General features: G+C 48.5%; 2 protein-coding genes across 4 annotated transcripts in view; one reads left to right on the top strand and one right to left on the bottom strand.

Moving 5' to 3' along the window:
- Nucleotides 1-295: 295 nt before the first annotated feature.
- On the top strand, nt 296-7,662 carry MICOS13 (mitochondrial contact site and cristae organizing system subunit 13). 2 transcript variants are annotated; one of them, XM_081895972.1, is made up of 4 exons: nt 296-425; nt 3,480-3,636; nt 5,662-5,713; nt 7,341-7,662. In XM_081895972.1, the coding sequence occupies exons 1-4, from the start codon at nt 397-399 to the stop codon at nt 7,436-7,438; spliced, it is 336 nt and encodes a 111-aa protein (XP_081752098.1). In that variant the 5' UTR covers nt 296-396; the 3' UTR covers nt 7,439-7,662. The 2 variants fall into 2 exon arrangements, with proteins under 2 accessions (XP_081752098.1, XP_081752099.1); XM_081895973.1 differs by having other exon boundaries at nt 395-508.
- A 2,311-nt stretch (nt 7,663-9,973) lies between these two features.
- The window catches only part of LOC309360728 (disintegrin and metalloproteinase domain-containing protein 10-like), a 33,467-nt gene continuing 19,543 nt past the window's right edge, over nt 9,974-23,897 (bottom strand). For both annotated transcript variants that reach the window (XM_081895519.1, XM_081895520.1), the window contains 6 exons: nt 23,376-23,520; nt 18,077-18,260; nt 17,846-17,945; nt 15,742-15,962; nt 12,493-12,589; nt 9,974-11,137 (listed from right to left, as the gene is read on the bottom strand). In XM_081895519.1, the coding sequence (XP_081751645.1) occupies nt 11,001-11,137; nt 12,493-12,589; nt 15,742-15,962; nt 17,846-17,945; nt 18,077-18,260; nt 23,376-23,520 (884 nt within the window). In that variant the 3' untranslated portion in view covers nt 9,974-11,000. The remainder of the gene's footprint in view (nt 11,138-12,492; nt 12,590-15,741; nt 15,963-17,845; nt 17,946-18,076; nt 18,261-23,375; nt 23,521-23,897) is intronic.

The following is a 23,897-nucleotide window of genomic DNA, read 5'->3' as shown; positions in this document are numbered from 1 at the left end:
CAATGAGCGGGAACTGCAACAAAATGTTGCAGCATGATCCGCAACACCCCCCCCCAAAAAAAATTTAAAACCCCCACTAAATCTGCAAAATAAAAAACGGGGAAATGCTTATCTTTGGGACTTACTCCCGAATAAATGTTCTTTAAAAAAAAAAAACACAGAGGCTGTCAAGCGCCTGCGCCTTTAACCAAGAAGAAAACCTTGAGTTGGAGGTGCAACCAACGAGTCGCAAGGCTAGAGCGGACTTTCAGTGGGAGGGCATGTGACCCGCCCGCCTTCGGACTACAATTCCCGAAAAGTCCCGCGAGAGGCGTCGCTGGCTGGCTGGGTTTTCTGGAAACGGTGCGGGCGGGCGCCGAGCTGCCCTTGCGCCGCGCGCGGAGACGTCGCCCCGTCATGGCTCCCCGCATCTTCCCCATTGTCAAGTGAGTCGGGCGGGCCTCCTTTGATTTCTTTGTGTTTTAATTTCTTTTTCTCCTTATGTTAAATAGGGAGCAAGGATGACCAGGTGGGAAATGCCTCTTGGTTCTTTTGGAGCTTTTTGCAAATCCCAGCAGCAAAAAAAGAGAAAAGGAACAACCCTTCTGTTCCACCCCCATTTTATTTTGGAACTGAAATGTGCATTTTAAAATGAAATAAAAACCTGATGCCCAGAAATATTAAAACAGCTTCTTTGGTTGCTATGGCTAGGGGCTGATGCAAATAAAGATTATTCTGATTTTTCTTGGGGTAATAATGTTGGTGCTGATCTCACTGTCATAATATTTATTTCATCAAGCAAATCCTGATAACAAAAGGGATCGCCTTTTGCAAAATATGTCTCTGTGAGCTCTTTCCACCGTAACCTGTTGGATTCAAACAGCCCTTCCCATTTCACTGGCAAAAACTAACTGGGGTAACTGTGCCCCTGAAGGACCAGGTGCGCAGCCTGGGAGTCATTTTGGACTCACAGCTGTCCATGGAGGCGCAGGTCAATTCTGTATCCAGGGCAGCTGTTTTCCAGCTCCATCTGGTACGCAGGATGAGACCCTACCTGCCCGCAGACTGTCTGGCCAGAGTGGTGCATGCTCTGGTTATCTCCCGCTTGGACTACTGCAATGCACAATATGTGGGGCTGCCTTTGAAGGTGACCCGGAAACTGCAACTAATCCAGAATGCGGCAGCTAGACTGGGGACTGGGAGCGGCTGCTGAGACCATATAACACCGGTCTTGAAAGACCTACATTGGCTCTCAGGACGTTTCCAAGCACAATTCAAAGTGTTGGTGCTGACCTTGAAAGCCCCCAATGGCCTCGGTCCAGTATACCTGAAGGAGCATCTCCACCCCCGTTGTTCTGCCCAGACACTGAGGTCCAGCTCTGAGGGCCTTCTGGCGGTTCCCTCATTGCGAGAAGCAAAGCTACAGGGAAGCAGGCAGAGGGCCTTCTCGGTGGTGGCTCCCCCCTGTGGAACACCCTCCCACCAGATGTCAAAGAGAAAAACAACTACCAAACTTTTAGAAGACATCTGAATACAGCCCTGTTTAGGGAAGCTTTTAATGTTTGATGCATTACTGTATATTAATATTGTTTTGGAAGCTGCCCAGAGTGGCTGGGGAAACCCAGCCAGATGGGCGGGGTATACATAATAAATTATTATTATTATTATTATTAATTCAACTTCCACCTGTTCTGAGTGTTGTACAGAAGCTTGATAATTTATTTGGGGCAGGGGCGTAGCTAGGATTTTTGTTGAGGGGGGCAGAACCTCATTTTGCTAAGTATTTTTATTGATTTCTGCCCCCCCTGGCTACGCCCATGATTTGGGGCCTTATATTGCACCTGCTCCCTCTCTCTCCAGGGCTGCCCTCTGCCTATGAATACTGTGCCCCCCCCAAAAAAAAAATCAGCCCCTCTCATTGTGTCTATGGGCTGCAGAAGAGGAGGAAGCTTTACCTGTTGGAATTCTGCCTGTCCCGTGACCAACACAAGTTTCTTTGACATTTGGCTGCCCTTTGTTAGCAAAATCTCTGGTGCCTCTGAGCATATGCAGAGTTCATCCCCTCCCGCTGAGGAAGGAAGTTTATTATTATTATTATCTATTAAATTTCTATACTGCCCTTCATCCAAAGATCACAGGGATAAAAACACAAAATACATAACGGAAAAGAAAAACCCCAAGCCAAAACTCATTATTAACTTTCCCCAAGTATCCTCTTGCATTGCTTCTGATCTGAACTGGTTCTTCCGTGCAAAGTGTTGTATTTCTCATATTTTATGTCCTCCGGAGGTGTGAGACTTTTGCATACTTTGTCCTCACAAGCACCCTGGCAAGGTAGACTACGGCTACAGACGAGAGAAAGCGAGAGACTCAAATTGTGCCTTCTGTGGGGCTGAACTGTCTCCTGGTTTCAACTGCAAAATCGTTTGTTTTGTTTTTTAATATTTTTATTGATTTTCCAACACCTATTAAACACAATACAATACACTTTACAAAGACAAATATACACATAAACACACACAAATATAATTTCACATCCTTCTTTTCATAAATATTACTTCTCCGACTTCCCCATACCGCTCCTTTCTGCATCCCTATTTCCAAATTTCTTTCAGCAAATCCTCACTTAATTTATCATTTACAGCTGTAATCCTCTTTTTTCTTAACCTCGACATTTTAGCACTCATTGATTTTATAATCATTCTTAAGATAAACTTTAAACTTCTTCCAATCTTCCTCCACCGTCTCTTTTCCTTGGTCACGGATTCTGCCAGTCATTTCAGCCAGTCCCATGTAGTCAATCACCTTCGTCTGCCATTCTTCCAGAGTGGGTAGTTCTTGTGTCTTCCAATACTTTGCTATAAGTACCCTTGCTGCTGTAGTAGCATACATAAAAAAGGTCCTATCTCTCTTTGACACCAATTGGCCGACCATGCCCAGGAGAAAAGCCTCTGGTTTCTTGTAAAAGGTACATTTAAGTACCTTCTTCATTTCATTATAGATCATTTCCCAGAAGGCCTTAATCCTCGGGCATCAACTGCAAAATCGTTTATATATCTTTTGCCAGTCTCGTCCCTTTCCTGAGATGGCTCAGTAGGTAGAGCGTCAGACTCTTAATCTGAGGTTAGCAGACGTCCCCGTTTCCCAGGGACAGTCCCCGGATTTACAAATCAGTCCCTATACAAAATCTATTGGAAGTTGAAAAGTGTCCCTGGATTCATTGAAAAAAATCTGGTAACCTTATCTTAATCTCACGGTTGTGGGTTTGAGCCCTGCATTGGGCATTCTCCGGGTTGGGATGAATGACCCTACGGGTCCCTTCCAACTCTACAATTAATTAATTGATGTCTGTTTTTATGCATATTGTGTTGTTTTTATGATGTTAGCCGCTCTGAGCCCAGCCTTGGCCGGGGAGGGCAGGAGACAAATAAAATTTTATTATTATTATTATTATTATTATTATTATTACAATTCTGTGATCCTATGATTTTTCTGCTCAGGTTCCTGGTCAAAGGCGGTCTGGCAGGGGGAGCCATCTACGTGGTTTACAGCCAAGGTTTGCTGAGCGGGGGCGAGGAGGGGGCCCAAGCCCTCCGAAAAGCCCAAGAAGCTCTCCCCCCAGCTGTGGAAGAATGGGCGAAATATTTCGGCTGGAAGGTAAGAGCTCATGGGAGCGTTGGCTGAGCTGTGGTTTCCAGAGCTCTTGAGGATTATTATTTTTGTTGTTGTTGTTTAGTCGTTTAGTCGTGTCCATCTCTTCGTGACCCCCTGGACCAGAGCACGCCAGGCCCTCCTGTCTTCCGCTGCCTCCTGCAGTTTGGTCAAACTCATGCTGGTAGCTTCGAGAACACTGTCCCACCACCTCGTCCTCTGTCGTCCCCTTCTCCTTGCGCCCTCCATCTTTCCCAACATTAGGGTCTTTTCCAGGGAGTCTTCTCTTCTCATGAGGTGGCCAAAGTATTGGAGTCAACTTCAGGATCTGTCCTTCCAGTGAGCACTCAGGGCTGATTTCCTAAAGAATGGAGAGGTTTGATCTTCTTGCAGTCCATGGGACTCTCAAGAGTCTCCTCCAGCACCAGAATTCAAAAGCATCCATTCTTCGGTGATTAGCCTTCTTGATGGTCCAGCTCTCACTTCCATACATCACTACTGGGAAGACCATAGCTTTTACTATACGGACCTTTGTTGGCAGGGTGATGTCTCTACTTTTTAAGAGGCTGTCTAGGTTTGTCATTGCTTTTCTCCCAAGAAGCAGGCGTCTTTTAATTTCTTGAAGATTATTATTATTAAATTTTAGTATCTGCTCACTCTGTTTTTTTGCCACGGCAACTCAAACCAGCTGACACATATTTTAAGCAAAAAGCCGACGCATGCACACCTTAGAACTAGCATTTTTAAAATAAATAAATCCAAAAGGCAGTTCTCTCTTTTTTTATATAAAAAAAATCTAGAATGAAACACCCCACCCATGCAATAAGCCTATAGATAATTGAAATCCAAAGGTTTTATGAAAGAAGGAATGTTTTTTCCTGGCACCTAAACCTATGTAATGATGGCAAACGTGTGTGTGTGTGTGTATACACACCGTATATACAGTGGTGCCTCGCAAGACGAAAAGAATCCGTTCCGCGATTCTCTTCGTCTAGCGTTTTTTTCGTCTTGCGAAGCAAGCCCATTGACAGCTTAGCGGATTAGCGCTACAGCGGTCTAGTGGCTTTTAGCGATCAGCTGTTAAGCGGCTTATCAGCGGATCAGCTGTTAAGCGGCTTAGCGGCTTAGGAAAAGGGCGGAAAAAGCGGAAAAAACCCGCGGGGACTCGCAAGATTTTTTCGTCTTGCGAAGCAACCCCATAGGGAAATTCGTTTTGCGAAGCGCCTCCAAAACGGAAAACCCTTTCGTCTAGAGGTTTCCCGTCTTGCGAGGCGTTTGTCTTGCGGGGCACCACTGTACTCGAGTATAAGCCGACCCGAATATAAGCGGAGACACCTAATTTTAGCACAAAAAAACCTGGAAAACTTATTGACTCGAGTATAAGCTGGTTCACCACACCACAAACCTGGTGGTGGCGGCAGCGGTGGAGGAAGAACGAGCAACCCAAAAGCTATTCAAAGAAATCAACAGAAAACTAAAATACGCTAAAGATTTCAAAATGAAGCATGACAGAGGAGGCCAACTGCAGAATGTGCATTTAACCCAGCAAAGATAATATTTTATTTTTTTAAAAAAAAGATCTTAAACATTTCAAAAGAAAACCTTACTGAAGGAAGTCGGGTATAAAATTGCATTTATTTTATTCATATATAAATTGTGTGTGTGTGTGTGTGTATTATTCAAATAATAAATTATTATTACTGTTTAGAGAAGCTTTTAATGTTTAATAGGTTATTGTATTTTAGTGTTTTGTTGGAAGCTGCCCAGAGTGGCTGGGGAAATCCAGCCAGATGGGTGGGGTATAAATAATAAATTATTATTATTATTCATTATTCTGCATCCCTGACCATTGCACGAATGGTCTTTGGAGCTGGTGGAATCCAGTGGCATTGGTGGCTGACAGGTTCCCTACACCGGCTCTAAACAGAGATTCCTAGGTCTTGAATCCAGAACCTTTTGCAATGCAAGCTGTTTTCCAAGGCGCCACCAGCCTTTTTTTATATGCCTTGCTTGTGTTCTTCATTCCCACAGCTTCCTGCTGTCCCGAAGACTGAATTCTCTCTCTGCAGCTACTGGAACTCAGGTAAGGCTTTTTAATTCAACCCCTGTTGTTGTTGTTTAGTCGTTTACTCGTGTCTGCCTCTTCATGACCCCCTGGACCAGAGCACGCCAGGCCCTCCTGTCTTCCACTGCCTCCTGCAGTTTGGTCAACCTCATGCTGGTAGCTTCGAGAACACTGTCCAACCATCTCGTCCTCCGTCGTCCCCTTCTCCTTGTGCCCTCAATCTTTCCCAGCATCAGGGTCTTTTCCAGGGAGTCTTCTCTTCTCATGAGGTGGACAAAGTCTTGGAGCCTCAGCTTCAGGATCTGTCCTTCCAGTGAGCACTCAGGGCTGACTTCCTTCAGAATGGAGAGGTTTGATCTTCTTGCAGTCCATGGGACTCTCAAGAGTCTCCTCCAGCACCAGAATTCAAAAGCATCAATTCTTTGGCGATCAGCCTTCTTTATGGTCCAGCTCTCACTTCCATACATTCAACCCCTGACGCATGCCAATTCCTATTATCTTCTTCCCCCCCGGGCAAATATGTGGGTAAACCGTACGCAGAGCGAGTCTGCCCCTGCGGCGTGATAGATGTGGAAACCGTCTCTCACGTCTTGCTACGATGTCGTTTTTATGAGGATGTATGCTCGGTCTTTATCACCCCTGTTATACAGAAAATTCCAAGTGGATCTGAACCTCAGTGCTTAAAATCCCTGATAGAGGTTAAGGATACAGTGGTACCTCTGGTTGCGAACGGGATCCGTCCTGGAGCCCCGTTCGCAACATGAGCAGAATGCACCCCGCGTCTGCATGTGCACGGGTCGCAATTCGCCACTTCTGCGCATGCGCGTGACATCATTTTGAGCGGTTCAAATCCTCCGCTCATCCACAGAGCTCACGGGGCCACTCTCAGCCTAACCTACCTTGCAGGGAAATCAAATGGGGAGAAGAACTGTGTACACGCTGTCAGAAGTTCAGCCTACACTCGAGTAGGACTCTGGCAGAGACACATGCCTGACTGGCATGTTCTCTCCCTCCTGGTCGTTTGTTCGGGAGCTTTAAAAGCTTTCTTCTGCCCGAACATCACAGCTTTCTTCTGCCCGAACATCACAGCGACCGATGCCAACAGACATCGGCACACTTAGGGATCCGCAGAGTTTGGACAGTTTGTGTGACAGACCTCAGCATCTTAGCATTTTGGCTAATCTACTTCATTTACATATAAACACACACGGAGCACTGCAACATGGCTCCCTCTCTCTCTAGCATCAGACAGCAAAAGGACAATAGTTCCACTTCACGGAACACAATAACACAAAACATCCTGTCTCCGTCACTTCCCACTCTGTGGAGTCAAAACATACACCATCATGAGATAGACAACAATCCCATGACTGCAATCACGGAGCAGGAATTCTAACACACGCCACCTCCGAGCTCCTTGGAGAAAAAAAGCTGGGATAAATGGAAACATGCCCCCCCCCGCAAAAAAACAGTGGAAAAGATACACAGACCGTTTGACAGGGACTGAGTATGCTCAGTGGCTGCAGATTGCTAACTTGACTGGCAGTGGGGGAATGGAATTCTGAGCAGGGATATCAGTCCACGCTGCAACTTTCCGTTGCAGTTTCTTGCTTTAATTTTCTTGTTGCTCTTGTTTTTTCTGCAGGGGTTCGGACGACAATCGGTGCTCTCTCCGTAGCCCCCACCAGGGCCAGTGAATATACCCAGAATGGATGGAAGTACATGAAAGACCTCATCAAATGAAGCCTCTCTGATAAGGCCCCCTCTTGCCGCCCTTAATGGGGAGGTGTTCAGCACCAGAATCTGGCCCCTGTTTCTCAAGGGCTGCAATAAAAGACTTTATAATAAGAATAAGAATTATTATTTATACCCTGCCCATCTGGCTGGGTTTCTCCAGTCACTCTGGGCGGCTCCCAACAGAATATGAAAAACACGATAAAACGTCAAACATTTAAAACTTCCCTAAACAGGGCTACCTTCAGATGTCTTCTAAAAGTCAGATAGTTGTTTGTTTTCTTGACATCTGGTGGGAGGGCGTTCCACAGGGCGGGCGCCACCACCGAGAAGGCCCTCTGCCTGGTTCCCTGTAACTTGGCTTCTCGCAGGGAGGGAAATGCCAGAAGGCACTCGGAGCCGGACCTTGGTGTCCAGGCTGGACGATGGGGGTGGAGACGCTCCTTCAGGGTTACTGGGCCGTTTAGGGCTTTAAAGGTCAGCACCAACACTTTGTATTGTGCTCAGAAATGGATAGTAAAAAGGTAAAGGTACCCCTGCCCGTACGGGCCAGTCTTGACAGACTCTGGGGTTGTGTGCCCATCTCACTTAAGAGGCCAGGGGCCAGCGCTGTCCGGAGACACTTCCGGGTCACGTGGCCAGCGTGACATCGCTGCTCTGGCGAGCCAGAGCCGCACACGGAAACGCCGTTTACCTTCCCGCTGGTAAGCGGTCCCTATTTATCTACTTGCACCCGGAGGTGCTTTCGAACTGCTAGGTTGGCAGGCGCTGGGACCGAGCAGCGGGAGTGCACCCCGCTGCAGGGATTCGAACCGCCGACCTTTCGATCGGCAAGTCCTAGGCGCTGAGGCTTTAACCCACAGCGCCACCTGCGTCCCTCAGAAATGGATACATGAACCCAATTCCTGTTATATTTTGAATATTTTTATTTATGTTAAATATAAAGAGGCAAACATTGACCGTGGATAGAAAAGACTGTCCAGAATATATAATTTTTTACTAATAGCTTACTTTTGTTTCTGTTTAATTTAAATCCTGCCACTTCCCCCAAATTCTTGAATCTTTTCTATCACTCCAGGAAGAAAATTTTTTGGATCCTCCACCGTAATTACTGGGCCGAAGCCATTTAGGGCTTTCAAGGTCAGCACCAACGCTTTGAATTGTGCTCAGAAATGTACTGGGAGCCAATGAAGATCTTTCAGGACTGGTGTTATATGGTCTCGGCAGCCGCTCCCAGTCACCAGTCTATCTGGATTAGTTGTAGTTTCCAAGTCACCTTCAAAGGTAGCCCCATGTAGAGTGCATTGCAGTAGTCCAAGCACTTTCAAATGCACCCGGGTAGCGTTGGACCTGCTCTGTGTTCACTGCCTAGTTAATTAAGCTTTAGTTTCTGTGGGGAAACTAAACCCCCAAAGAATTTTGGGAATTGTAGTTTGATAAGGGTGCTGATAGTCGTTAGGAGACATACACACACCCGTTCCTCACAGAGCTACAATTCCCAGAGTGCTTTTACACTTTGCAGGGAATTCTGGGAATTGTAGTAGTGTGAGGGCAATGGGACAGCAGTTGGGTGGGTGGCACCCAGTGCGCAACACAGAGAAGGGGAGAATGAAAGTAGTTCCGGGCTGTTGTTTGCCTGTGTGGGGAAAAGGGAAAGGGTTTACTCCAGGCATGGCCAAAGTCTGTTTCTGGGGCCTAATCTGGCCCGCCGGTTGATTTAATGAGGCCCCTGTGGCAGTATATGTCCTGGGGTAAAATCCTAAGAAAAATTCAGCAACTTCAATCTTAAAAAAAGTTCAACAACTTTGGGTTAAATCCTAAAGAAAACTCAACAACTTTGGGTTAAATCCTAAAGAAAACTCAACAATTTGGGGGTTAAATTTTTAAAAAAGCTCAGCAACTTGAATCCGAAAAAAAGCCCATCAACTTTGGGGGGAAACTGTAAGAAAAAGATCATCAACTATGGTTGGCCCTCACGCATGTTCACTTCAACAAATCTGGCCCTCTTTGAAAAAAAAAGTTTGGGCACCCCTGGTCTACACAGATTTGGTGGTGACCCCACAAAACCCCCATCCACTAAGCATCAAGGCTGCTGCTCCCCGGGGCATTTTGCCCCTTGATTCGCAAAGCCACGCCCCCACAGCCTGTTTTCTTGGTCACACAAGAGTGTGATGGAACGATGAAGTGCTTCCTGGCAGCTGGTAGCATTTATTTGCTGGAGTTTATCAACAAGGATGGAGAAGATCGAATCTGGATTCAGTGTGACCTTAACGGATAAGAGAACTGGACCCCAATTAGAACTGGACCCCAATGAATAAAAATAATTTCAGTGGGGGATAAATGTAAGGTTCTACACTAAGGAATGTTAGGATCCCCAACTCTCGATTAGGACCATGGCAGAGACACATGGCCGACTGGTCGATCGGGAGCTTCAAAAGCTTTCTTCTGCCCGAACATCACAGCAACTGATGCCAAAAAACATCAGCACACTTACAGATCCGCAGAGTATTTCGCAGTTGCGTAACAGAACTCAGTAGCTCAGCATTTTGGCTAATCTACTTTATTTACATATAAACACACACGGAGCACTGCAACATGGCTCCCTCTCTCTCTAGCATCAGACAGCAAAGAGAAAGAACAAGACAATAGTCCCACTTCACGGAACACAGTAACACAAACATCCTGTCTCCGTCACTTCCCACTCTGTGGCGTCAAAACGTACACCGTCATGAGATAGACAACAATCCCATGACTGCAATCACGGAGCAGGAATCTTAACAAGGAAGAACAAATCTAAGCTTGCTGTGCAAATATAAGATGGGGGACACCTGGCATACTAGCAGTGCATGTGAAAAGGATCTAGGGGTTTTAGTAGATCACAGACTTAACATGAGCCCACAGGGTGATGCAGCAACAAAAAAGGCTAAGGCTATTCAAGGCTGCCTCAACAGAAGTCTAGTGTCCGGATCAAGGGAAGTCATAGTCCCATTCTGTTCTTCCTTGATCAGACCACACCTGGAATACGGTGTCCAATTCTGGGCACCACAATTTAAGAAGAATGTTGACAAGCTGGAAGGTGTGCAGAGGAGGGCAACCAAGATGATTAAAGGTTTGGAAACCAAGCCTGATGAGGAACGGTTGAAGGATCTGGGTATGCTTAGCCTGGGGAAGAGGAGACTGAGATGAGATATGAGAGCCATCTTCAAATATCTCAAGGGCTGTCACATGGAAGATGGAGCAAGCTTGTTTTCTCCTGCTCTGGAGGGCAGGACTCGAACCCATGGCTTCAAGCTACAACAAAGGAGATTCCAACTAAACATCAGGAAAAACTGACAGTATGAGCTGTCCCAACAATGGAACGGACCCCCACGAGAGGTGGTGGACTCTCCTTCCTTGGAGGTTTTTAATCAGAGATTGGATGGCCATGTGTCATGGATGCTTTAGCTGAGATTTCTGCATTGCAGGCGTGGTTGGACTAGATGACCCTCGGTGTCCCTTCCAACTCTAGGATTCCTCGAGAAGCTGCAGGCTAAGGAGATTCAAACATAGCCTTTTGAAGGAGTGGGGGGCTCTATATAATGGTTTCGTACTCCTGCCGCAGGGATTCAATATAGATCTCTTCGTGTTCCCAGTAGAAGAAAGCATGCTGGTTCTCTGGGTGCTGGTTGAGGGAAATCTTCTTATCGGAAACCCTCGTCGCTCTCTCATCTGCAGGAAATGAGGGAGAAAACACTCAGCTTCTCTCAAGACGTGGGGGATAGAGAGGTGTGCGCTGCCGGGATTTTTTGGAATTCATGTTTTGCATGTGCTATGTAGAGTAGGGTAAAGGTAAAGGGACCCCTGACCATTAGGTCCAGTCGTGGATGACTCTGGGGTTGCGGCGCTCATCTTGCTTTATTGGCCGAGGGAGCCGGCGTACAGCTTCCGGGTCATGTGGCCAGCAGGACTAAGCCGCTTCTGGCGAACCAGAGCAGCGCACGGAAACGCCGTTTACCTTCCCGCCAGAGTGGTACCTATTTTTCTACTTGCACTTTGTGCTTTCAAGCTGCTAGGTTGGCAGGAGCAGGGACCGAGCAACAGGAGCTCACCCCGTCGTGGGGATTCGAACGGCCAACCTTCTGATCGGCAAGTCCTAGGCTCTGTGGTTTAACTCACAGCTCCACCCGTGTCCCTCTCGCTATGTAAGGTAGCCCCACTGAAATACATGGATATGACTAGCTTAGGTCTATTAATTTAAATGAGTTCTACTTTGAGTAGAACTTAGTTGGATGCAGCAGCAGCATGATGATGATGATGAAGATGATGATGATTTTATGAAGATCACCCGCTCTGAGACCCCACAGCTAATTCTCCCCTGACCTCCTCGCTGGCCCAAGTAGGACCAATTCAGCCAGCTAGCCCTGGTGACTATCTAATGCTTATTAGATGGATTTTCCCTAAACTGATTTCTGAACTTTGAATTTTACTGTTATTCATGTTTTTATACTGTAGTTTATGCTGCTTCTACAATTACTGTATTTTTCGCTCTATAAGACGCACCAGACCACAAGATGCACCTAGTTTTTGGAGGAGGAAAACAAGGGGAAAAAATTCTGAATCCCAGAAGCCAGAACAGCAAGAGGGATCGCTGTGCAGTGAAAGCAGCAATCCCTCTTGCTGTTCTGGCTTCTGGGATAGCTGCGCAGCCTGCATTCGCTCCATAAGACGCACACACATTTCCCCTTACTTTTTAGTGGGGAAAAGTGAGTCTTATAGAGCAAAAAATACGGTAAGTGTTTTAAATTTGTTGTTAGCCACCCTGAGCCCGGTTTCATGAACCGGGAAGGGCAGGGTATAAATAAAAATTTATTAGTAGTATTATTAAATTTATCATTTGAAATAGCCAAACTGAAATACACCCTTTGTTTGAAATGCTGAAAATGTCTCTGAATTTTGCAACTCGCTTTGCCTTACCTTGCCCACGGTTGGTAAAGATCTGGAAAGGGTTCTTACACTGCAAGACAGGCCACGGGGGTGGGGTAGGATTAAAAAGTGGCTGAAAAGCACCTCTCCCCCCAAAGTACCTGCTTCTGTGTCGACCGTTCTCCCAAAGAGGAAGATGGTTGCTGCCATCATCGCCGCCAAAGTCAAAACCATCAGAAGGATAGCCCACCAGCGTGTCTGTGGAGAGAGGGAGCACTAATAATAATAATAATAATAATAATAATAATAATAATAATAATTTATTATTTGTACCCCGCCCATCTGGTTGGGTTTCCCCAGCCACTCTGGGCGGCTTCCACAGAGACCAAAAATACACCAAAATGTCACACATTAAAAACTTCCCTGAACAGGGCTGCCTTAAGATGTCTTCTGAATGTCAGGTAGCTGTTTATCACTTTGACATCTGATGGGAGGGCGTTCCACAGGGCGGGCGCCACTACCGAGAAGGCCCTCTGCCTGGTTCCCTGTTACTTGGCCTCTCGCAGTGAGGGAACCACCAGAAGGCCCTCGGCGCTGGACCTCAGTGTCCGGGCAGAACGATGGGGGAGGAGACGCTCCTTCAGATATACTGGACCGAGGCCGTTTAGGGCTTTAAAGGTCAGCACCAACACTTTGAATTGTGCTCGGAAACGTACTGGGAGCCAATGTAGGTCTTTCAAGACTGGTGTTATATGGTCTCAGCGGCCGCTCCCAGTCACCAGTCTAGCTGCCGCATTCTGGATTAGTTGTAGTTTCCGGGTCACCTTCAAAGGTAGCCCCACGTAGAGGGCATTGCAGTAGTCCATCGGGAGATAACCAGAGCATGTACCACTCTGGCGAGACAGTCCGTGGGCAGGTAGGGTCTCAGCCTATGTACCAGATGGAGCTGGTACACAGCTGCCCTGGATACAGATTTGACCTGTGCCTCCATGGACAGCTGTGAGTCCAAAATGACTCCCAGGCTGCGCACCTGGTCCTTCAGGGGCACAGTTACCCCATTCAGGACCAGGGAATCCTCCACACCTGCCCGCCTCCTGTCCCCCAAAAACAGTACTTCTTGTCTTGTCAGGATTCAACCTCAATCTGTTAGCTGCCATCAATCCTCCAACTGCTTCCAGAAACTCACACAGGACCTTCACCGCCTTCACTGGTTCTGATTTAAAAGAGAGGTAGAGCTGGGTATCATCTGCATACTGATGAACACCCAGCCCAAACCTCCTGATGATCTCTCCCAGTGGCTGCATGTAGGTCAGTAGGTCGTGGTTTCCAAATCCAGACGGTCGTATTCTCCCAGCCAGGGTGAAAATCTGAAATTGGGTGTCAGAGGCTGGTTCCTCACACCTAACTGGAGATAGATTGAATCCGCAGACTCAAGAATGCCCTCCATCACTGAACCACAACCAGGAGGGGCCTCTGATTTGCATAAGCCTCCCTTCTATGGGTCCCTTCTATGGGTCTGGGCATGGGTCTTTGCCGTCCCCTCCCTCCCGTGTTGCAGGGGGGTTGGGCTGGATGACCCTTAGGAGTCCCTTCCAACTCTATTGTGCTGGTCCCGTGGGGTACCCGAGAGGCGAGGTCCAAGTCCGGTCCGTGGCCAAAGGTGGAACGTGGAGGCAGTCCGTAGTAGCTGAATCTGGGTGCAGGGCAGGGAGTCGGGTGAAGTCAGGAACAGGCAAACAAGCAGGGAGCCAGGGCAGGTCAGGAGCTCAGGCAGGAAAGCAGGACAGGGTGCAGACAGGAACTAGCAACCAACGACGTTGCTCCCGCAACCTGGGACTGGGCTGGCTGGCTTTTATCTGCCCTGAGGCATAGGGCAGCCACGATCCTCAGGTGACTCGCCTCTCCTGGCCTGGAGGCAAGCACTCCTCCTGCGGGAACTCAGTTCCCTCCGCCTCTCTGCCCTAAGCCTCTGCAGCTCAGGAGAAGCTGGAGGGTTACCGGACCCAGAGGCAACCTCAGCTTCCTCTGATGGGACTGAGAGTGGAGCACCTGCAGGCAATGGGTCCTCCATCATCTCAGGAGCCAGAGCAGACTCAGCTGATTCCTGCACCTGAGGAACCAGCACAGGTGAGGACACTTCAGGCTCATGCACCAGCCCCGGCTCAGCTGGTTCCGGAAACGGGGACTCCTGTGCAGGCTGGGATCCCTCAGGTTCAGCATCCGAGTCCAAATCCCAGACCATCACATCTATAATTGTATGGAGATACTGGAGACTCTTGAGAGTCCCATGGACTGCAAGAAGATCAAACCTCTCCATTCGGAAGGAAATCAGCCCTGAGTGCTCACTGGAAGGACAGATCCTGAAGCTGAGGCTCCAAGACTTTGGCCACCTCATGAGAAGAGAAGACTCCCTGGAAAAGACCCTGATGCTGGGGAAGATGGAGGGCACAAGGAGAAGGGGGCGACAGAGGATGAGATGGTGGGACAGTGTTCTCGAAGCTACCAGCATGAGTTTGACCAAACTGCGGGAGGCAGTGGAAGACAGGAGTGCCTGGCATGCTCTGGTCCAGGGGGTCACGAAGAGTCGGTCATAGAATAGAATCATAGAATCATAGAGTTGGAAGAGACCCCAAGGGCCATCGAGTCCAACCCCCTGCCAAGCAGGAAACACCATCAGAGCACTCCTGACATATGGTTGTCAAGCCTCTGCTTCAAGACCTCCAAAGAAGGAGACTCCACCACACTCCTTGGCAGCAAATTCCACTGTCAAACAGCTCTTACTGTCAGGAAGTTCTTCCTAATGTTGAGGTGGAATCTTCTTTCTTGTAGTTTGCATCCATTGCTCCGTGTCCGCTTCTCTAGAGCAGCAGAAAACAACCTCTCTCCCTCCTCTAGGTGACATCCTTTGATATATTTGAACATGGCTATCATATCACCCCTGAACCTCCTCTTCTCCAGGCTAAACATGCCCAGCTCCCTTAGCCCTTCCTCATAAGGCATCGTTTCCAGGCCTTTGACCATTTTGGTTGCCTCCTCTGGCCACGTTCCAGTTTGTCAGTGTCCTTCTTGAACTGTGGTGCCCAGAACTGGACACAGTACTCCAGGTGAGGTCTGACCAGAGCAGAATACAGTGGCACTATTACTTCCCTTGATCTAGATGCTATACTCCTATTGAAAATGACGAAACAACTAAACAACAACAACAGCTGGAGACTGAAGCTGGGACTCCTCCTGCATAGCATTGTAGAGTTGCGAGGGACCCTGAGGGACATCTGGTCCAACCCCTTGCCACGCATTTTTTGCCCAACATGGGGCTCAAACCCACGACCCAGAGATTCAGAGTCCCACGCTCTACCGACTGAGCTATCTTCTCACCAAGCCACGGAGGGTCTCTGAAACCTGCGCCTCACCTTCATCCAGGTGGCGACGTCTTCCATCTCAATGAAGTCCAGGATGAAGTTTTTCACCCGCGCGACGGGCCCGTCCTCATCGACGAATCGGCAGATGTGGAATTTGTCGCAGTAGCCGGCCTTGCCACCACACGGCGAACCCGGGATCAGCGGGATTTCGGAGCCGTTGAAGAAACGGCCCCAGGCAGCAGAGGCAGTGCTGGCACACGTGTCGGCTCTCCCTGGCAGAAGTGGGTTAGGAAAAGAGAGTTAGCCAAGACCAATAAGGCTCAGGGGCAGTCTAATTTCAATTTTCCTTTTCTTGCCTGCCTGCATTCAGCTCCTTGGAGGCTGTTCAATAAATTAGAGCTGAATAGACTCAGAAGTCGTGTTGGAAATATTTTGAATCAATAAAAACTGGTCAGGGGCAGTTGTCCTCTGTCTAGATTTTACATGTTCTATCAGAGATGGGGACCCCTTCATGGATCACTGCCTTGCCGTGGCAAAGGGGCTTGAATAACTCAGAGAAGCTATGAACTATGCCGAGCAGGGCACCCAAGATGGACAGGTCATAGTGGAGAGTTTTGACCAAACGTGATCCACCTGGAGCAGGAACCGGCAAGCCACTCCAGTATCCCTGCCAAGAAAACTCCATGGACAAAGACAACAGGCATATAAAAGTTATGACGTGGAAGATGAGCCCCTCAGGCCGGAAGGCGTCCAAAGATTGAGGGCACAAGGAGAAGGGGACGGCAGAGGATGAGGTGGTTGGACAGTGTTCTCGAAGCTACCAGCATGAGTTTGACCAAACTGCGGGAGGCAGTGGAAGACAGGAGGGCCTGGCGTGCTCTGGTCCAGGGGGTCACAAAGAGTCGGACTAAACGACAACAATCAGAGATGGGGAACTGTCAGGAGTGAGCCACCATGCAAGTGGGAATGAACTGTTTATTAGCAAAAGCACGATCTGCACAGGGGTGTCAGGCCTAATGAGCACAGCAACTCATCTTCTGGCAGGTCTTGCCCCCATGGATCAGTTGCCAAGATTGAAGGCTCCCACCTCCCCACAGCTCCCTAAGTTCCCTCCTCTCCAGGGTTTCCCCCAGCAATCTGAGACTACGCCTGCATGAAGCTAACTTCTCTTCCGCTCTTTTCATGCCTCTCCTGATTCTGTGAGTCCAGGGGGAAGAAGAGCTGGTTGCAGCAGAAGGAGAAGACACCCGTGACTACAGCTGGACTCTCCTCTGCCTCTTGGCCTCCCACCTCTCTTGCTTCAGCTTCTGATTTTGAACTCTCTGCCACAGACTCTTCCTGGACAGAGAGCCAGTGTGATGTAGTGGTTAAGGGCAATAGACTCGTAATCTGGGGAACCGGGTTCGCTTCCCCGCTCCTCCACCTGCAGCTGCTGGGTGACCTTGGGCCAGTCACACTTCTTGAAGTCTCTCAGCCCCACTCACCTCACAGAGTGTTTGTTGTGGGGGAGGAAGGGAAAGGAGAATGTTAGCCGCTTTGAGACTCCTGAAGGGGAGTGAAAGGTGGGATATCAAATCCAAACTCCTCCTCCTCCTCCTCCTCCTCTTCTTCTTCTTCTTCTTCTTCTTCTTCTCACTAAACCCTGTTGCCTCTTCAGATTCCGACCCCACAACCTCCCATTCTTCTCTGTCTGACCACTCATTGTCGTCCCACCACCCCTCCCTGGGCTCTGAGCCGTTTTCCTTTGGGGGTTCCCTAGGGGGTTAAACCACAGAGCGTAGGGCTTGCCAATCAGAAGGTCGGCGGTTCGAATCCCCACGACGGGGTGAGCTCCCGTTGCTCGGTCCCTGCTCCTGCCCACCTAGCAGTTCGAAAGCACATCAAAGTGCAAGTAGATAAATAGGTACCACTCCGGCGGGAAGGTAAACAGCGTTTCCGTGTGCTGCTCTGGTTCGCCAGAAGTGGCTTAATCCTGCTGGCCACATGACCCGGAAGCTGTACGCCAGCTCCCTCGGCCAGTAAAGCGAGATGAGCACCGCAACGCCCCCCCCCCTTCTTTGTAATAAGAGATGCTTGTAGAGTTTGGTTTTTGCAACACTATCACCACCATAATACATTTGCTTAATTATTATTATTTTTTAAAATGAATTAGTACCTGGAAGCTGGCAGCAGAGCTGGCACCTCTCTCTCAGGGAATCGGTGACGCAATCGCACTGCTCCAATTCGTGCCGCGTGCAGAGGGAGCCCACACAGAGCTTGAAAGAGACAGAGGAAGGAAGGCTCTCAGTTCCCAGTATTTGGAAGGCAGAGTGCCCCATGAAATTGGAGGTATCCCCTTGGACGTCACGGCCAAGGGCCAATAGCCTCCAACTCTGTGAAAACTCACCCCGTTCAGACACACCCGGGACTGCATGCCGCAGAGGGTGAAGTTTGCTTTCGGAAGGGGTGCCGGGCACTTTGCTGCTGCCCCAGAGCAGGTGCTTTCTGAAGCGCAGTCGGTCTCCGCCTGGCATCGCTCCCCTCGGGGTTTGGGGGCACATTTGTGGCCGCAGCAGAGTCCCTGGCTAGGGCTTAAAAAACAACACACATCATAATAATAATAACAACAACAACAACAATAATTTTTATGTATATCCCGCCCTCCCCAGCCGAACAACAACAACAACAATAACAATAATAATAATAATTTTTATGTATATCCCGCCCTCCCCAGCCGAAGCCGGGCTCAGGGCGGCTAACAACAATCAAATAAACAGTCAAATAATCACACATTCTAAAAATATTTCATTATAAAAATTAATTAAAATCAAATTGATGGCAACCGATTAAGCAAAATTCTGTGCAGGTTGCCAGAGGAGGGAGTCAGGCTGCGCCATGACCAAAGGCCTGGTGGAACAGCTCTGTCTTGCAGGCCCTGCGGAAAGATTTCAGGTCCCGCAGGGACCTAGTTTCTTGTGACAGAGCATTCCACCAGATTGGAGCTGCAGCCGAGAAGGCCCTGGCTCTAGTTGAGGCCAGCCTAACCTCTCTGAGGCCTGGGACCTTGAGGATGTTATTATTTGCAGACTGTAGGTTTCTCTGTGGGGCATACCAGGAGAGGCGGTCCCGTAGGTACGGGGGTCCTAGGCCGTATAGGGCTTTAAAGGTTAAAACCAGCACCTTAAACCTGATCCTGTACTCCACCGGGAGCCAGTGCAGCTGGTATAGTACCGGATGAATGTGATCTCACAGGGAAGACCCCATAAGGAGTCTCGCTGCAGCATTCTGCACCCGCTGGAGTTTCTGGGTCAGTCTCAAGGGCAGCCCCACGTAGAGCGAGTTACAATAATCCAGTCTGGAGGTGACCGTCACATGGATCACAGTGGCTAGGTCAGGGCGAGAGAGATAAGGGGCCAACTGCTTAGAACCATCTGCAAAATCCTCAACTGGCAAACTCTGCGGACTTATTATTTCCACTCTAATGACATTCTCCTGGTATACCCCATGGAGGACCTTAAGGTCCACAAATGACAACACTTTGGAGGTCCCAAGTCACAAGGTGGTTAGATTGGTCTCAACTAGGGCCAGGGCCTTTTCAGTACTGGCCCCAACTTGGTGGAATGCTCTGTACACAAGAGACCAGGGCCCTGCGGGACTTGACATCTTTCCGCAGGGCCTGCAAGACAGAGCTGTTCCGCCTGGCCTTTGGTTTGAACTCAGTCTGACCCTTATGTTTCCCTCCCCTTATGGTTTTGACTTTTAAAATGAAGCTGCATTTTAAATTGCATTTTAACCTATATTTTAAATTGTTTTTTTCTTTTTCTTTTTTTCTTTTTATGTTTTTACTGGAATTTTATTGGTGTTAGCCGCCCTGAGCCCAGCTCTGGCCGGGGACGGTGGGGTATAAATAGAAATTATTATTGTTATTATGGCTGTTCCAATGGAGTTCATATGAAGCTCTTCTCCAGAGAATGGAAGTTGGGGAGAGGAGGAAGCAGAAAGCAGAGCCAGTACCCTTAGCTATGGATGTTCTCTTGCAAAACTACAAATCTAAGGTAGGTGAGGAAACTGATGATTTATTAGGCTCCTTCTTTAGCTACTTAGAGGGCAATTAACCCCAGAAATTTGCAGCAGCAAGGCATGAACTGGTGCAAAATGTAATGTATTTTTCGCTCCATAGGACACACTTTTTCCCTATTAAAAACTAAGGGGGAAAGTCTGTGTGTCCTATGGAGCGAATGCAGGCGGGAGGCTGGCAGGAAAAGCCCCCAAGAGCTGCACACAAGCTTCGCACGGCTCTTGCGGGCTTTTCCCCAGGAGGGAGAAGGGACTGATGCGGCCAGTTAGTCCCTTCTCCCTCCTCTTAGAAAACCCTGCAGGAGCCACACGCTCCTTAAAGGGTGCACGGCTCCTATGGGCTTTTGCGGGAGGTGGGGGAATTGCCATAGCCGCGCGCAGCCTCTCCAGCCAGGAGAGGCTGCGCAAGGCTAAAGAAACCAAGGCAGTGAGCGCGATCCATCCTGCTCGCTGCCTTGGCTTCTTTAGCCACACTTCTTTAGATGCGCTGGAGAGGTTTAGCTCCCGGCTGGAGAGGTTGCATCGCTATGGCAGAAGCCAAGACAGCCAGGGGGATGGATTTCGCTGGCTGTCTTGGCTTCTTTGCTCTTTGGGGCTGGGGGGGGGACGACGGCCCAGGCTTCCCCCGCAGCCCCGAGAAGTTCTGGGAGTTTTTTTTTCTTGATTTCTCCCTCTAAAAACTAGGTGCGTCTTGTGGTGCATCCTATAGAGCGAAAAATACGGTAACTTATAGGGAGTTGGATTTGTAGGATGCTGACATAGATAATCTGCTGGAACCCACCTCCCAAAAATTAATGGGTCTATCACACACACACACACACACCCCACTGTGACCCTGGGCAACGACACCGCTGCGTGGATGTTTGTGTGTCATACTTGAATCAGAAAACCCGAACAGGGGCGCCGACTTATAAAAAATATTGGGGGGGCGGGGGCCCATACCGACTTATAAAAAATATTGGGGGGGCCCAAGACCTCCAAACCGCTGCTGCTGGGGGAACGAAAGGGGCGAGCCCCGGGCTGCCCCGACCTTAAGTGAACCTGTGAGGGCCCGCCCTTTGCGGCAGCCGATTGGCTGCCGCCGTGGGCGGTGAATATTAATGAGCTAGGGGGAATCCCCGCTTCTCGAGGGGCTGACACCAGCCCCTCCAGATTGTTGATGGGTCGAGAGCCCGCAACCCCACCCCCTCTCTAGATCGGGAGTGGCTTTGTTTTAACTCATTACTGAATGTATTTTAAAAGGTAACTATCGTCAAACAAGGAAAATAAAAAATACCAACATAATTTTGTGATTTTATAAAGCATAATATAACTAATAATTTTCTTAAATTATTGGGGGGGCGGAGCCCCCCCAAACGATTTTTTGAGGGGGCTCGGGCCGCCTCAGGCCCCATGGAGTCAGCGCCTATGAACCCGAAACAATGTAGAGATAAAGCACCCGAGTAAAAGGACTGTGCTAAACTTCTTTCTCCTACTACAGTGGTACCTCGCAAGACGAATGCCTCGTAAGACGAAAAACTCGCAAGACGAAAGAGTTTTTCGTTTTTTGAGTTGCTTCGCAAGACGAATTTCCCTATGGGCTTGCTTCGCAAGACGAAAATGTCTTGCAAGTTTGTTTCCTTTTTCTTAAAACAGTTAATACCCAGGGAATCCGTGCTTCGCAAGACAAAAAATTCACAAGACGAAAAAACTCGCAGAACGAATTAATTTCGTCTTGCGAGGTACCACTGTATTCTCGTTTTTTCAGGATGGGATGAGTTCTTGACAAGCCGGAGGATTAAAAAAAAACCTCAGCCCCTTTGTCATCCACACATGTAATGGACAGCCCAGAATTTATAGCAAACCGTAGAGGAAAATACAACTATAATCCAGTGTGTGCGCACACCCAGGATTATCCCTGTCTGCTTTCAAATTGATCTACCTATGGAACCTTAAGGACCAAAACATTCCCTTTTAAAAACAAAATAAAGAGAGATGAGATTCCTAAGAGGAAGAGGCAAAACAACCAGAGGCCTTTTTACACGGAATAACAGGTCTTCACTTGCCCAAGAAAGATGTAAAGGTATTTTTGTATGCCACAACCGCTGCTTGAATTTTGATGGACTTTATGGAGCTAGCTGAGGGACGCGGGTGGCGCTGTGGGTTAAACCACAGAGCCTAGGACTTGCCGATCAGAAGGTTGGCGGTTCGAATCCCTGTGACGGGGTGAGCTCCCGTTGCTCGGTCCCTGCTCCTGCCAACCTGGCAGTTCGAAAGCACGTCAAAGTGCAAGTAGATAAATAGGTACCACTCCGGCGGGAAGGTAAACCGTGTTTCCGTGCGCTGCTCTGGTTTGCCAGAAGCGGCTTAGTCCTGCTGGCCCCATGACCCAGAGGCTGTACGCCGGCTCCCTCAGCCAGTAAAGTGAGATGAGTGCCGCAGCCCCAGAGTCGGCCACGACTGGACCTAGTGGTCAGGGGTCCCTTTACCTTTACTATGGAGCTAGCTGACCTTACTGGAAGGATTCACGACCAGAAAGAAGAGGAATATCAAAAAGATTGGAAGAAATTTAAAGACTATTTGAATAAATATTGTAATGTTAAAAATTAGAAGTTACTTGAAAGTACCAAACAGGCCTAGGATTAAATTAGGAGTTAGTTAAATAAATGGGATTTAGAATTTCAAGAAAAGTTAAGAAATCTGGTAGTAAATGGAATATCGTTTTTGGAATAATGATATTGGAAAACTGTTACATTCAGATACAAGGAAATTCAGATGGGAGGGACTAGTGGAAGTCAAATAATATGTTTAAGAGATTGGAATTAATTAATTAATCTGTGTTGTTTATGTGTTTGTTGTTATATTTTTTGTTTTTATTCGTCTTACTAGTTTTATTTGTTTTTTTATTTATTTTGGTGTTACTTGTTTTACAGTATGTGTCATATTTGAATGAATAAAAATTATTGGTGGGAGAATAAGAGGAAGAGGCAAAACAGGGCAAAGGAACAGATGAGCATAGCTTTCAACTTACAGATTTGACAATAAGGGACCAGCAGCCTCAAAAATAAGGGACCAGAAGCCAAAATAAGGGATTTTCCCAGCACAGGTATGTTCAACTTCTGAGCCCCTCCGAGCCAAAGGCAGAAAGCCCAGCCAGCAGCCAAACGAAGCCTCAAGCGGTGGTTCCCACAGCACAGCAACCCGGCAAAGGGGACGCAGCAAGGAAAACCACCGTCACCTCTCCGCTGGGAAGCGCTGAGCAAAGGCGAGTCCCCAGGCAACGCGGCCGATTTGATCAGCACAAGGCATGCAAGCTCCACCCCCCAGTCTTTCTTAGACTCCTTATTGGGTGAGCAACGCAGCCAAGCAACACAGCTGGAGCCTCCCTCCTCCCTGGCCAGCAGGGAGGGAGGGAGAGGAGCTGCTTCCTTTGAAACCTGGGAAATTTAAGGGATATCATCAATAAGGGACAGCAGCGGGAAACGGCGCTGGGATAAGGGACTTCCCCGCCAAATAAGGGACGGTTGACAGCTATGCAGATGAGCTTGTGGAGTACGGAGAGAGGATGGAGGAGAGATTTAACGGTGAAGACTCGAAGCACGAATTTGTGAAAGCAGAGGGCAAAGCGAGCCACGTGTCCCCACCGTTACCTGCACAGAGCTCCCGGCTTCAACCGGCACCGGATCCCGCTGGGCTCTGCCGCACCATAGCAGCAGGGGTCTGTGGCATCATTGCCAACGTCACATTCCTCTCCTGGGTCCATAATCCGGTTCCCGCAGATGGGACGGTCTGTTTCTGGAAGGAAAATGCAGAAGAAGAGGTTGTGGAGAAAAGATGCAGTTCTGGGATATATCCAGCCTCATGTAACCAACGTGCTTAACCCTAATTAATGCATGAAGGGGTTAAGACCATAGAGTAAGCTGTCCTGCCAGGCTTAGCTAGGTCATACACCCCTCAAGAGCCAGTGTGGTATAGTGGTTAAGAGCGGTGGACTTGTAATCTGGGGAACCAGGTTCGCTTCCCCACTCCTCCACATGCAGCTGCTGGGTGATCTTCGGCCAGTCACACTTCTCTGAAGTCTCTCAGCCCCACTCACCTCACAGAGTGTTTGTTGTGGGGGAGGAAGGGAAAGGAGATTGTGAGTTGCTTTAAGACTCCTTAGGGTAGTGATA

Source organism: Podarcis melisellensis (genome assembly GCF_964234715.1).
Source record: "Podarcis melisellensis genome assembly, chromosome: 18".
NCBI lineage: Eukaryota > Metazoa > Chordata > Lepidosauria > Squamata > Lacertidae > Podarcis > Podarcis melisellensis.
The sequence above is the reverse complement of the archived record's forward strand: the minus strand, read 5'-3'. Positions and strand labels throughout refer to the sequence as shown.